Raw genomic sequence first — 14318 nt, 5'->3', positions numbered from 1 at the left:
TTGTTTAGTGAGTCCGCCAGAGCAGAGGCAGTAGGGATGTACAGATACCATAAACTACTTAGGTAAAAGTACTTGAAAGTACTACTTTTACACCTCCTGCTAAAACAAGGTCAATGGAAGGTATTCACAGACACCTTCTAGTCTAGTGATTTTAAGTGGCAAAATGTCTGTGCGTGTGTTTTAATATGCTAATTCTCAGCTTGTGATGTTTTACCCTAGCAGGCAGCCAGGCCAGCCGACCAGCAGAGGCCTCAGAACCAGCAGTAACGTCAGGGACAACAGGGCCTAAAACAGGGCCATCTGGGGGGTCGTCTGCATCAGAGGAGCAGAGTAATGGTCTTAAGAAACAACGGGCCAAAGACCACAACAATGGAGGGAGGGGGGAGTCAACAGCACCCTCAGCCACTCAGGGTTCAACAGCTAATGAACGGACTCAACCGGACGGTGGCGAGGCTGTGGAGGAGGAGCGGGGTCAGGGCGAGGGAGCCGAGGCCAGCGCGGCAGCACAGGTGAGCGACAGGATGAATGTGAAAGATGAGATGAAAGCGGAGGGGAATGGAGAGGGGAAGGATGGCAGCAGGACATTGGGCTCAGGGGAGGAAGCTCCCCTTCCGGGTGGGGTGAACTCCTCCTCCACTCCTCTTCCTCCATCATCCACTCCTCCAGACCTCCATGAGCCCAACAGCAACCTGGACTTTGACCTGTCCAGCGACAGTGACGCTGACTCTCTTACGGGTAAACCCACCTCATCAGACAACGAGAGGGACGGGGTGTCCAGCCAGACCAAGAAGTCCAAACAGGAAGGGGAGGAGCAGGCAGCAGTAGAGGAGCCATCAGGTGGGGCTGGAGGAAGGGAGAGTGAGAACAGCTCCGCGGTAGTAGGGGAGACCTCAGATGAGACATCTGGGTCAGAGGTTGTCTTCCCTCCAGACCCGGAGCAGGAGAACGGGCGCTTAGAGCGGAGGGAGGCTGAGACAGAGTCCCAGAACAGTGAACAGTCAGGAGTCACCATGGGGGAGGAGTCTCTGGACCCGAGCATGGAGGAGGAGGAAGAGGAAGAGAAAGGGGAGGTGGACGTGGACAAGGATGACCACCTCATCTACCTAGAAGAGGTGCTGGAGCGTATCCATGGAGAGTACTACGCCCGCTACAGCGCCTTCCTCGGGAAGGAACGCCCAGAGATGCCTGACATCAGGAAGATCGTCCCGGAGCTGAAGGCCCGGAGCCTGGAGGGCACCACCATTGTGTTCTCTGGACTGTACCCCACCAATTACCCCATGGAGAGAACCAGGGAGAATTACCACGCCAAGGCCCTGGGAGCAAAGATAGGAAAGAGCCTCCTGCTCCGCTCTAAAGACCCTGGCAGAACCACACACCTCATTGCTGCTAGAGCAGGTGAGTTACTACCTACATTGCCTTTGGAAAGTATTCACACCCCTTGACTTTTCCCAAATGTTATTGTCTAACAGCCTGAGATTGTGTTATTTGACCTACACACAATGCCCCATAATGTAAAAGGGGAATTCAATTTACAAATTAATCTTGAGTCAATAAGCATTCAAACCCTTTGTTGTGGCAAGCCTAAATAAGTTCAGGAGTAAAAATGTCCTTAACAAGTTGCATGGACTCTTGTGTGCAATAATAGTGTTTAAAATGCTTTTTAAATGACTACCCCATCTCTGTACCCCACACATACAATTATCTGTAAGGTCACTCAGTCGAGCTGTGAATTTCATGCACAGAATCAACCACAAAGACCAGGGATTTTTTCCAATGCCTCACAAAGAAGGGCACCTATTGGTAGATGGCTACAAAAAAAAGCAGTCATTAACAATACCTTTGAGCATGGTGAAGTTATGAATTACACTTTGGATGGTCTATCAATACACCCTGTCACTACAAAGATACAGAAGTCCTTCCTAACTCACTTGCCGGAGAGGAAGGAAACCACAGAGGCCAATGGTGACTTTAAAACAGTTACAGAGTTTAATGGCTGTGATGGGAGAGAACTGAGGATGGATCAACAACATTGTAGTTACTCCACAATACTAACCTAAATAACAGAGTGAAAAGGATAAAAACTATTCCAAAACATGCATCCTGTTTACAACAAGGCACTAAATTAATACTGCAAAGAACTTTTAAGTCCTGAATTCAACGTGTTATGTTTGGGGCAAATCCAACACAACACATCATTGAGTACCACTCTTTTTTTCAAGCGTGGTGGTGGCTGCATCATGTTATGGGTATGCTTGTCATCAGCAAGGACTAGGGAGTTTTTTTTTAGGATATAAAGACACGGAATAGAGCTAAGCACAGGCTAAATCCTAGAGGAAAACCTCGTTCAGTCTGCTTTCCAACAGACTGGGAGACAAATTCAGTTTTGACTTAAAGCAACTTGAAAATCTATAGCAATCTGGCAATAATCAACAACCAACTTGAGAGAGCTTGAAGAACTTTCACAATAATAATGTGCGTATATTGTACAATCCAGGTGTGCAAAGCTCTTAGACTTACCCAGAAAGACTCACAGCTGTAATCGCTGCCAAAGGCGATTCTATCATGTATTGACTCAGGGGTGTGAATGCTTACGTAAATGAGAGATTTCTATATTTAATTTTCAATAAATTTGACATTTTTATAAAAACATGTTTTTACTTTGTCATTGTGGGGTATTGTGTGTAGGTGGGTGGGAAATGTATTTCATTTAGAATTCAGGCTGTAACACAACAAAATGTGCAATAAGTCAGGTGGTGTGGATACTTTCTGAAGGCACAGTATATGAGTATATAAAACATTAAAGAACACCTGCTCTTTTACAGAATGACCAGGTGAATCCAGGTGAAAGCTATGATCCCTTATTAATGTCACTTGTTAAATCCACTTCAATCAGTGTAGAAGGGGTGGAGGCAGGTTAAAGAAGGATTTTTAAGCCTTGAGACATGGATTGTGTATGTGTGCCTTTGAATGGGGTATGAGAGTAGGTGCCAGGCGCACCGGTTTCTGTCAACTGCAATGCTGCAGGGTTTTCACGCTCAACAGTTTCCCGTGTGTATCAAGAATGTTACTCCCACCTAAATTCCTGTGGAATGCTGGCCCATGCTTTTGACACCTTGTAGAGTCCATGCCCTGACAAATTAAAGCTGTTCTGAGCCGGGGGGGTGTACTGATTGTACCTACATACCTATCTGAGGACCCACCTGTTTGGTAAAGGCACAGTTTTTAAATGACTAAGTCTGTATCAATCATTGTAAGAAACATCAACAGCCTGACTTGCCACTTTGTTTGGTAAGCCAAGTGGTGCGGCTGGGGAAGAGCATGCAGTTCTTTTGGAGCATAGAGCATTATCCCCATTTGTGGTCCTCTCACATTCGGGGGTAAGCTCTTTGTATCCTATGTGAATAGAGGCTGGTACAGGTATTCATGGTTTGTCCTCTGCTGAACTCTTGCCTACAAAGAAACATCAAGTTAAGTTACATCTTCATCCTTTTGACGTAATGAGAGGAAATCAGATCAGTGACCTGAACTAATAGAGGAAAGTCTGTATTAATTTATTCAAGTCAATACTCTGCTTGTTGAGTTGCAGCCTGATCAAACTTTATTATGATTTATTTGAACAGAATTCCATCATTAATCCATGGCCTTGGATATTATTTAATTAGAATAACAAAACCTTACTCTGAACTTTGGTTCATTGAATTTTAATCAGATTTTTAAAATTCATTTAATTAATAATAGAGTAACAACTCTGTTTGGGGAAGCGCAGAACATCTCTGAAGTATCTCGATTCGACAGTTATCTGTGGCCCGACAACACAAGTCTTCATCTCATTCTGCAGAATTTCAGTTATTATAGCTGCTCATTTCCAAACAGGGCTTATCCTCTTTACAGAAGCGCATCTTTAATGTAATTGGTAAACTGTTCTTCTGTGTAATAGCCTTGGCCTAATTGTAGAAATATGCTTTTTTTGATATCCAGCATGATGTAGCCTAATTGGGCTAAATTATAAACTTTTTTTTCTTCTCAAGATGGTGTAGCAGCAGGACATGTTTGTTTTTGTCACGTGTAAAAAAAAAAATCAGCATTTATCACCTTTTTATATACATTTCAAACTCTTTTTCAATTTTTTTCTTAAATATACCTTCCCGCAACATTTACATTTACATTTAAGTCATTTAGCAGACGCTCTTATCCAGAGCGACTTACAAATTGGTGCTTTCACCTTATGACATCCAGTGGAACAGCCACTTTACAATAGTGCATCTAGGTCTTTTAAGGGCGGGGGAGGGAGAAGGATTACTTTATCCTATCCTAGGTATTCCTTAAAGAGGTGGGGTTTCAGGTGTCTCCGGAAGGTGGTGATTGACTCCGCTGTCCTGGCGTCGTGAGGGAGTTTGTTCCACCATTGGGGGGCCAGAGCAGCGAACAGTTTTGACTGGGCTGCGCAGGAACTGTACTTCCTCAGTGGTAGGGAGGCGAGCAGGCCAGAGGTGGATGAACGCAGTGCCCTTGTTTGGGTGTAGGGCCTGATCAGAGCCTGGAGGTACTGAGGTGCCGTTCCCCTCACAGCTCCGTAGGCAAGCACCATGGTCTTGTAGCGGATGCGAGCTTCAACTGGAAGCCAGTGGAGAGAGCGGAGGAGCGGGGTGACGTGAGAGAACTTGGGAAGGTTGAACACCAGACGGGCTGCGGCGTTCTGGATGAGTTGTAGGGGTTTAATGGCACAGGCAGGGAGCCCAGCCAACAGCGAGTTGCAGTAATCCAGACGGGAGATGACAAGTGCCTGGATTAGGACCTGCGCCGCTTCCAACGTGGTACGGATCTGCTATTTTTTTTAAGACCTTATAACTGGAACCTCCATCAGGAGCTAGCCTTCAGAAGCTAGCCAGCTAATTAGCTACTAGCTAATTGTTAGCTACTGTTAGCAGTCTTTACCTTTTTAGCACAGTCACCAGCCGCTTTAGCCCGGATAATATCTGCCAGTCTGCACAGTGCGATATCAGCCCTGCGCATATTGGACTGCTTTTTTCCCCCCACTACATCACCGGATTCCTGCCGCAAACCCTGGACCATGACACCGGATCACCGCAGCTAGCTAGCTGCTACCGAATGGCTATCGTGACCAACGCCCTTGTCCAGAAGCAAGCACCAGTTAGCCTCGAGCTAGGCCCATTCCCCCAGGTAGCAAACAAAGTACACCAACTACAATACCTCTCTTGCCAATTGGCCTGGACCCTTTGTCGACACGGAGCCCCACCGATCCATCACGACTGGTCTGCTGACGTATTTCGGCCGATGTGCTCTCAACCGGCCTCTGTTGATGTCGGTGAGGACCCAGCTACTTTCCCTGGCCCGCTAACTCTGAGCGCTGTGTCTCCCGCTCTGCCTAGCGTAGTGACGACTGCAGAGCGGCTCCCTGTTTCATCCATTGCTGCTTATTGGACCCTATGATCACTCTGCTACACAGCTGATGCCTACTGTTCATTAACACGGCACATCATTTTGTTTATCTGTCGGCCCCAGCCTCGAACTCTGGCCCTGTGTGTAGCTAACTGACCCTCTCTGCCCATTCATCACCATTTACCCGTTGTTGTTGTTGTCTTCGCTATTTACCCGTTGTTGTCTAGCCCTCCCAATCAAATCAAATCAAATCAAATTTATTTATATAGCCCTTCGTACATCAGCTGATATCTCAAAGTGCTGTACAGAAACCCAGCCTAAAACCCCAAACAGCAAACAATGCAGGTGTAAAAGCACGGTGGCTAGGAAAAACTCCCTAGAAAGGCCAAAACCTAGGAAGAAACCTAGAGAGGAACCAGGCTATGTGGGGTGGCCAGTCCTCTTCTGGCTGTGCCGGGTAGAGATTATAACAGAACATGACCAAGATGTTCAAATGTTCATAAATGACCAGCATGGTCGAATAATAATAAGGCAGAACAGTTGAAACTGGAGCAGCAGCACAGTCAGGTGGACTGGGGACAGCAAGGAGTCATCATGTCAGGTAGTCCTGGGGCACGGTCCTAGGGCTCAGGTCCTCCGAGAGAGAGAGAAAGAAAGAGAGAATTAGAGAGAGCATATGTGGGTTGGCCAGTCCTCTTCTGGCTGTGCCGGGTGGAGATTATAACAGAACGTGGCCAAGATGTTCAAATGTTCATAAATGACCAGCATGGTTGAATAATAGTAAGGCAGAACAGTTGAAACTGGAGCAGCAGCATGGCCAGGTGGACTGGGGACAGCAAGGAGTCATCATGTCAGGTAGTCCTGGGACATGGTCCTAGGGCCCAGGCCAGTTGAAACTGGAGCAGCAGCATGGCCAGGTGGACTGGGGACAGCAAGGAGTCATCATGTCAGGTAGTCCTGGGGCATGGTCCTAGGGCTCAGGTCCTCCGAGAGAGAGAAAGAAAGAGAGAAGGAGAGAATTAGAGAACGCACACTTAGATTCACACAGGACACCGAATAGGACAGGAGAAGTACTCCAGATATAACAAACTGACCCTAGCCCCCCGACACATAAACTAATGCAGCATAAATACTGGAGGCTGAGACAGGAGGGGTCAGGAGACACTGTGGCCCCAACCCGAGGACACCCCCGGACAGGGCCAAACAGGAAGGATATAACCCCACCCACTTTGCCAAAGCACAGCCCCCACACCACTAGAGGGATATCTTCAACCACCAACTTACCATCCTGAGACAAGGCCGAGTATAGCCCACAAAGATCTCCGCCACGGCACAACCCAAGGGGGAGGCGCCAACCCAGACAGGCCGACCACAACAGTGAATCAACCCACCCAGGTGACGCACCCCCCCCCAGGGACGGCATGAGAGAGCCCCAGTAAGCCAGTGACTCAGCCCCCGTAACAGGGTAGAGGCAGAGAATCCCAGTGGAAAGAGGGGAATCGGCCAGGCAGAGACAGCAAGGGCGGTTCGTTGCTCCAGAGCCTTTCCGTTCACCTTCCCACTCCTGGGCCAGACTACACTCAATCATATGACCCACTGAAGAGATGAGTCTTCAGTAAAGACTTAAAGGTTGAGACCGAGTTTGCGTCTCTGACATGGGTAGGCAGACTTGTTCCATAAAATGGAGCTCTATAGGAGAAAGCCCTGCCTCCAGCTGTTTGCTTAGAAATTCTAGGGACAATTAGGAGGCCTGCGTCTTTGACCGTAGCGTACGTGTAGGTATGTACGGCAGGACCAAATCAGAGAGATAGGTAGGAGCAAGCCCATGTAATGTTTTGTAGGTTAGCAGTAAAACCTTGAAATCAGCCCTTGCTTTGACAGGAAGCCAGTGTAGAGAGGCTAGCACTGAGTAATATGATCAAATTTTTTGGTTCTAGTCAGGATTCTAGCAGCCGTATTCAGCACTAACTGAAGTTTATTTAGTGCTTTATCCGGGTAGCCGGAAAATAGAGCATTGCAGTAGTCTAACCTAGAAGTGACAAAAGCATGGATTAATTTTTCTGCATCATTTTTGGACAGAAAGTTTCTGATTTTTGCAATGTTACGTAGATGGAAAAGCTGTCCCGAAATGGTCTTGATATGTTCTTCAAAAGAGAGATCAGGGTCCAGAGTAACGCCGAGGTCCTTCACAGTTTTATTTGAGACGACTGTACAACCATTAAGATTAATTGTCAGATTCAACAGAAGATCTCTTTGTTTCTGGGACCTAGAACAAGCATCTCTGTTTTGTCCGAGTTTAATAGTAGAAAGTTTGCAGCCATCCACTTCCTTATGTCTGAAACACATGCTTCTAGCGAGGGCAATTTTGGGGCTTCACCATGTTTCATTGAAATGTACAGCTGTGTGTCATCCGCATAGCAGTGAAAGTTTACATTATGTTTTCGAATAACATCCCCAAGAGGTAAAATATATAGTGAAAACAATAGTGGTCCTAAAACGGAATGAGGAACACCGAAATGTATAGTTGATTTGTCAGAGGACAAACCATTCACAGAGACAAACTGATATCTTTCCGACAGATAAGCTCTAAACCAGGCCAGAACTTGTCCGTGTAGACCAATTTGGGTTTCCAATCTCTCCAAAAGAATGTGGTGATCGATGGTATCAAAAGCAGCACTAACTAGGAGCACGAGGACAGATGCAGAGATGCTGCCATTAAAATGTCATTTACCACCTTCACAAGTGCCGTCTCAGTGCTATGATGGGGTCTAAAACCAGACTGAAGCATTTCGTATACATTGTTTGTCTTCAGGAAGGCAGTGAGTTGCTGCGCAACAGCCTTCTCTAAAATTTTTGAGAGGAATGGAAGATTCTGATATAGGCCGATAGTTTTTTATATTTTCTGGGTCAAGGTTTGGCTTTTTCAAGAGAGGCTTTATTACTGCCACTTTTAGTGAGTTTGGTACACATCCAGTGGATAGAGAGCCGTTTATTATGTTCAACATAGGAGGGCCAAGCACAGGAAGCAGCTCTTTCAGTAGTTTAGTTGGAATAGGGTCCAGTATGCAGCTTGAAGGTTTAGAGGCCATGATTATTTTCATCATTGTGTCAAGAGATATAGTACTAAAAGACTTGAGCGTCTCTCTTGATCCTAGGTCCTGGCAGAGTTGTGCAGACTCAGGACAACTGAGGTTTGGAGGAATACGCAGGTTTAAAGAGGAGTCCGTAATTTGCTTTCTAATAATCATAATCTTTTCCTCAAAGAAGTTCATGAATTTATCACTGCTAAAGTGAAAGTCATCCTCTTGGGGAATGCTGCTTTTTAGTTAGCTTTGCGACAGTATCAAAAAGGAATTTCGGATTGTTCTTATTTTCCTCAATTAAGTTAGAAAAATAGGATGATCGAGCAGCAGTAAGGGCTCAATCATCACCTGTGATTGCTTTATGTCTCCCTCTAATGTTAATATGCCTTGTATACTGTTGTTTAGGGTAGCTCTCATTGTTTTGTTTTACCGCAGAGCCCCTAGTCCCGCTCTACATGCCTCGGTTACCTCCCTTGCCCCACCCCCCACACATTCGGAGACCGCACCTAGTTTAACTGGGGCTTCCAGAGATGCAGCCTCTTATCGTCACTCAATGCCGAGGGTTACCTCCACTGTACTAGCACCCTACCATGCTCTTCTCTGGGCATTATGCCCTGACTCTATCCTACCACGCTGTTAGTGTAATTTAATTATGCCAATGTGCTTTCATTAATTGAAAACCCTTAATCTATTTTATGAGAATTTGTAAGATTCTTGTTTGCATAAAATAGATGGAGACCAGTCTTTCTAATAATAGGTAACAGAATTTATCATTATCGATCACCACTGAGCTGACAGTTCTAATTAACAGAAAAGACAGTGAGTGCATTCCTAGGTTATCTAAAAACCCCAGAGCTAAGTTTCTGTAGGTTCAACCATAGGTTAACGACCTTATGTGTTTACACAGTCCCCAACCCATTCGTTTCTTCCTAGTTGGAATGGTGTTCATTAACTTTAATTACTCCTTGTCTGTGTCACACAGTATAAAACAGATTATTTTATTTGTAACTAAGTTTACTTAGTTACAGTTCCATTTTAAAATGATTTGTTCAGTCATTTAATCATAATTGTACCAACACACGCCCAGAAGTCTGCTCCTTTTACTCTGTTCCAAACACACTAGACGACCAGTTCTTATAGCCTTTAGCCGCACCCTTATCCTACTCTGTTCCTCTGGTGATGTAGAGGTTAACCCAGGCCTTGTGTGTCCCCAGGCTCTTTCATTTGTTGACTTCTGTAACTGGAAAAGCCTTGGGTTCACGCATGTTATCAGAAGCCTCCTCCCTACGTTTGTTTTACTCACTGCTTTAGCACACTCCGCCAACCCCGATGTCCTAGCTGTGTCTGAATCCTGGCTTAGGAAGGCCACCAAAAATTCTGACATTTCCAGCCCCAATTGCAACAGTTTCTGTCAAGATAGAGCTGCTAAAGGGTGGCGGAGTTGCAATCTACTGTAGAGAGAGCCTGCAGAGTTCTGTCCTACTATCCAGGTCTGTGCCCAAACAGTAAGAGCTACTACTTTTAAGAATACATCTCTCCAGAAATAAGTCTCTCACTGTTGCCACTTGTTATAGACCCCCCTCAGCTCCCAGCTGTCCCCTGGACACCATATGTGAATTGATTGCCCCCCATCTATTATCAGAGTTCGTACTGTTAGGTGACCTAAACTGGTATGCTTAACACCCCGGCCGTCCTACAATCTAAGCTAGATGCCCTCAATCTCATACAAATTATCAAGGAACCTACCAGGTACAACCCAAAATCCGTAAACATGGGCACCCTCATAGATATCATCCTGACCAATTTGCCCTCTAAATGCACCTCTGCTGTTTTCAGCCAGGATCTTTGCCTGCATCCGTTATGGGTCCGCGGTCAAACGACCACCCCTCATCACTGTCAAACGCTCCCTAAAACATTTCTGCGAGCAGGCCTTTCTAATCGACCTGGCCCGGGTATCCTGGAAGGATATTGACCTCATCCCGTCAGTAGAGGAAGTCTTGTTGTTCTTCAAAATTGTCTTCCTCACCATCTTAAATAAGCAAGCCCTTTTCCCAAAACATTTTGAACTAAGAACAGATATAGCCCTTGGTTCACTCCAGACCTAACTGCCCTTGACCAGCACAAAAACATCCTGTGGCGCACTGCACTAGCTTCAAATAGTTCCTGCGATATGCAACTTTTCAGGGATCAATATACACAGTCAGTTAGGAAAGCAAAGGCTAGCTTTTTCAAACAGAAATTGGCATCCTGCAGCACTAATTCCAAAAAGTCACACGGTCACCACCGATAAATCCACGATAATCGAGAATTTCAATAAGCATTTCTCTACGGCTGGCCACCCCAACCCCAGCCAACAACTCTGGACCCCCCTAGCAACTCACCCCCCCCCAGCTTCTCCTTCACCCAAATCCAGGCAGCTTATGTTCTGAAAGAGCTGATCTGGATCCCTACAAAACAGCTGGGCTAGGCAATTGGAACCCTCTCTTCCTAAAATTATCCGCCACCATTGTCTCAAACCTTATTACTAGTCTGTTCCAGCCTCTTTCGTATCGTCTGAGATTCCTAAAGATTGGAAAGCGGCCGCAGTCATCCCCCTATTCAAAGGGGGAGACACTCTAGACCCAAACTGTTACAGACTTATATCTATCCTGCCAAGCCTTTCAAAAGTTTTCGAAAGCCAAGTGAACAAACAGATCACCCACCATCTCGAATCCCACCGTACCTTCTCCACTATGCAATCAGGTTTCCGAACTGGTCACGGGTGCACCTCAGCCACGCTCAAGGTCCTAAACGATATCATAACCACCATCGATTTAAAAAACAGTACTGTGCAGCCATCTTCATCGACCTGGCCAAGGTTTCGACTCTGTCAGTCACCACATTCTTATCGGCAGAATCGACAGCCTTTGTTTCTCAAATAACTGCCTCGCCTGGTTCACCAACTACTTCTCAGATAAAGTTCAGTGTGTCAAATCGGAGGGTCTGTTGTCTGGACCTTTTGCAGTCTCTATGGGGGTGCCTGAGGGTTGAATTCTCAGGCCGACTCTTTTCTCTGTATATATCAATGATGACGCTCTGGCTGCGGGTGATTCTTTGATCCACCTCTACGCAGACAACAACATTCTGTATACATCTGTTCCTTCATGGACACTGTGTTAACAAACCTCCAAACGAGCTTCAATGTCATACAACTCTCCTTCTGTGGCCTCCAACTACTCTTAAATGCTAGTAAAACTAAGTGCATGCTCTTCAACCAATCGCTGCCCGCCTGACCAGCATCACTACTCTGGACGGTTCTGACTTAGAATATGTGGACAACTACAAATACCTAGGTGTCTGGCAAGACTGTAAACGCTCCTTCTAGACTCCTATTAAGCATCTCCAATCCAAAATTAAATCTAGACTCGGCTTCCTATTTCGCAACAAAGCCTCCTTCACTCATGCTGCCAAACATACCCTCGTAAAACTGACTATCCTGCTGATCCTTGACTTCGGGGATGTCATTTACAAAATAGCCTCCAATACTCTACTCAGCAAATTGGATCACAGTGCCATCTGTTTTGTCACCAAAGCCCCATATACTACCCACCATTGCAACCTGTATGCTCTCGTTGGCTGGTCCTTGCTACATATTCGTTGCCAAACCCACTGGCTCCAGGTCATCTATAAGTCTTTGCTAGGTAAAGCTCCTCCTTATCTCAGCTCACTGGTCACCATAGCAACACGCTCCAGCAGGTATATTTCACTGGTCATCCCCAAAGCCAACACCTTCTTTGGCTGCCTTTCCTTCCAGTTCTCTGCTGCCAATGACTGGAAAGAATTGCAAAAATCACTGAAGTTGGAGACTTCTATCTCCCCCACTAACTTCAAGCATCGTCTGTCAGGGCAACTTACCGATCGCTGCAGCTGTCCACAGCCCATCTGTAATTATCTATTATTAATCCAACCAACTAGGTACCTCATCCCCATATTTGTTTGTTTTTTTCTGCTCTTTTGCACACCAGTATTTCTACTTGCACATCCTCATCTGCACATCTATCACTCCAGTGTTAATTGATCAATTGTAATTACTTAGCCACTATGTCCTGTTTATTGCCTTACCTCCTTACTTAATTTGCACACACTGTATACAGATTTTCTATGGTGTTATTGACTGTTATCCCATGTGTAACTCTGTTGTTTTTGTCGCACTGCTTTGCTTTATCTTGGCCAGGTTGCAGTTGTAAATTATAACTTGTTCTCAACGGGCCTACCTGGTTAAATAACGGTGAAATAAAAAACAAATTCTTATTTACAATGAAAGCCTACCCCCTCCAAACCTGGACGACGCTGGGCCAATTGTGCGCAGCCCTATGGGACTCCCAATCATGGCCAGTGATGCATCCTGGATTCGAACCAGGGACTGTATTGACGCCTCTTGCACTGAGATGCCGCGCCTTAGACCGCTGCTCCACTTGGGAGCCCAGTACTGGACTTTTATTTAATATAATTTATTCCTTACTTTAACGTTGCATCCATTAAATGTTTGGCCTTTGTGTAATTATTTGATATATTATTGCATACCAGTTCATGTGACTAACTCAGATATTGTTCAGTGACTATTCCTCAGGGATGTCTAGTGGAAACAGAAGGGATGGATACATACGTAATGTTGTGGTAGGGTCAGGTGAGACTAGACCGGGTCAGCGTCTTGGTTCTTTCTGCTCTGCTGATTAGGTCTTTGGCGATTATGGTATTTTGGGTAATGATTAATTGTCATGCAAATGACCACTGTTATTTTCACTTTTTACTTTTTTGTTGATCTAAAAACAATATTGCAATGCATCATAATGAATATTTAAAAATTGCTACAACATACTTAATGAATACAACGTACAGATTCTGTGACACCCCTGTCTCAAAAACAAGGGATTTTGACTGGTTGGACCTAGAGGTCGACCGATTATGATTTTTGAACGCCGAAACAGACTATTGGAGGACTAAAAAAGCAGAGACCTATTAATCGTCCGATTTATTTAAAATAAAAACATATTTTTTATTTAAAAAAATAAATAATAATAATTTAAAAAAATATATATATATAGAATAAGTTGTAATTGTCATTATTACAAATATATCTAACTTAAATAGTAAATAAAAATCAATTTAGTCTCAAATAATGAAACATGTTCAATTTGGTTTAAATAATGAAAAAACAAAGTGATGGAGAAGAAAGTAAAAGTGCAATATGTGCCATGTAAAAAAAAATGTTTTTAAAAGCTAACGTTTAAGTTCCTTGTTCTGAACATGAGAACATGTGAAAGCTGGTCGTTCCTTTTAACATGAGTCTTCAAAATTCCCAGTTAAGAAGTTTTAGGTTGTAGTTATTGTAGGACTATTTCTCTCTCATGTGTATTTCATTAACCTTTTGACTAGTGGATGTTCTTATAGGCACTATATTATTGCCAGCCTAATCTCAGGAGTTTAACAGCACTGTGCGTCCAAGCATTGCGAAGAGCTGCTGGCAAACACAGGGAAGTGCTGTTTGAATGAATGCTTACGAGCCTGCTGCTGCCTACCACTGCTCAGTCAGACTGCTCTATCAAATATCAAATCATAGACTTAATTATAATATAATAAACATACAGAAGTATGAGCCTTAGGTCATTAATATGGTCAAATCCGGAAACTATAATTTCGAAAACAAAACATTTTATTCTTTCAGTGAAATACGGAACCGTTCCGTATTTTATCGAACGGGTGACATCCATAAGTCTAAATATTGCTGTTACATTGCACAACCGTCAATGTTATGTCATAATTATGTGAAATTCTGGCAAATTAATTACGGTCTTT

General features: G+C 44.6%; 1 protein-coding gene across 1 annotated transcript in view; it reads left to right on the top strand.

The window, feature by feature from the left end:
• The window catches only part of LOC115128516 (RNA polymerase II subunit A C-terminal domain phosphatase), a 128526-nt gene that overhangs the window by 17568 nt on the left and 96640 nt on the right, over positions 1–14318 (top strand). The window contains 1 exon segment of the mRNA XM_029658411.2: positions 220–1395. Coding sequence (XP_029514271.2) covers positions 220–1395 — 1176 coding nt within the window.

This window comes from Oncorhynchus nerka, linkage group LG4 (genome assembly GCF_034236695.1).
Source record: "Oncorhynchus nerka isolate Pitt River linkage group LG4, Oner_Uvic_2.0, whole genome shotgun sequence".
Taxonomy (NCBI): Eukaryota; Metazoa; Chordata; class Actinopteri; order Salmoniformes; family Salmonidae; genus Oncorhynchus; species Oncorhynchus nerka.
Note: the sequence above shows the minus strand (reverse complement) of the source record. Positions and strands in the feature narration are given on the sequence as shown.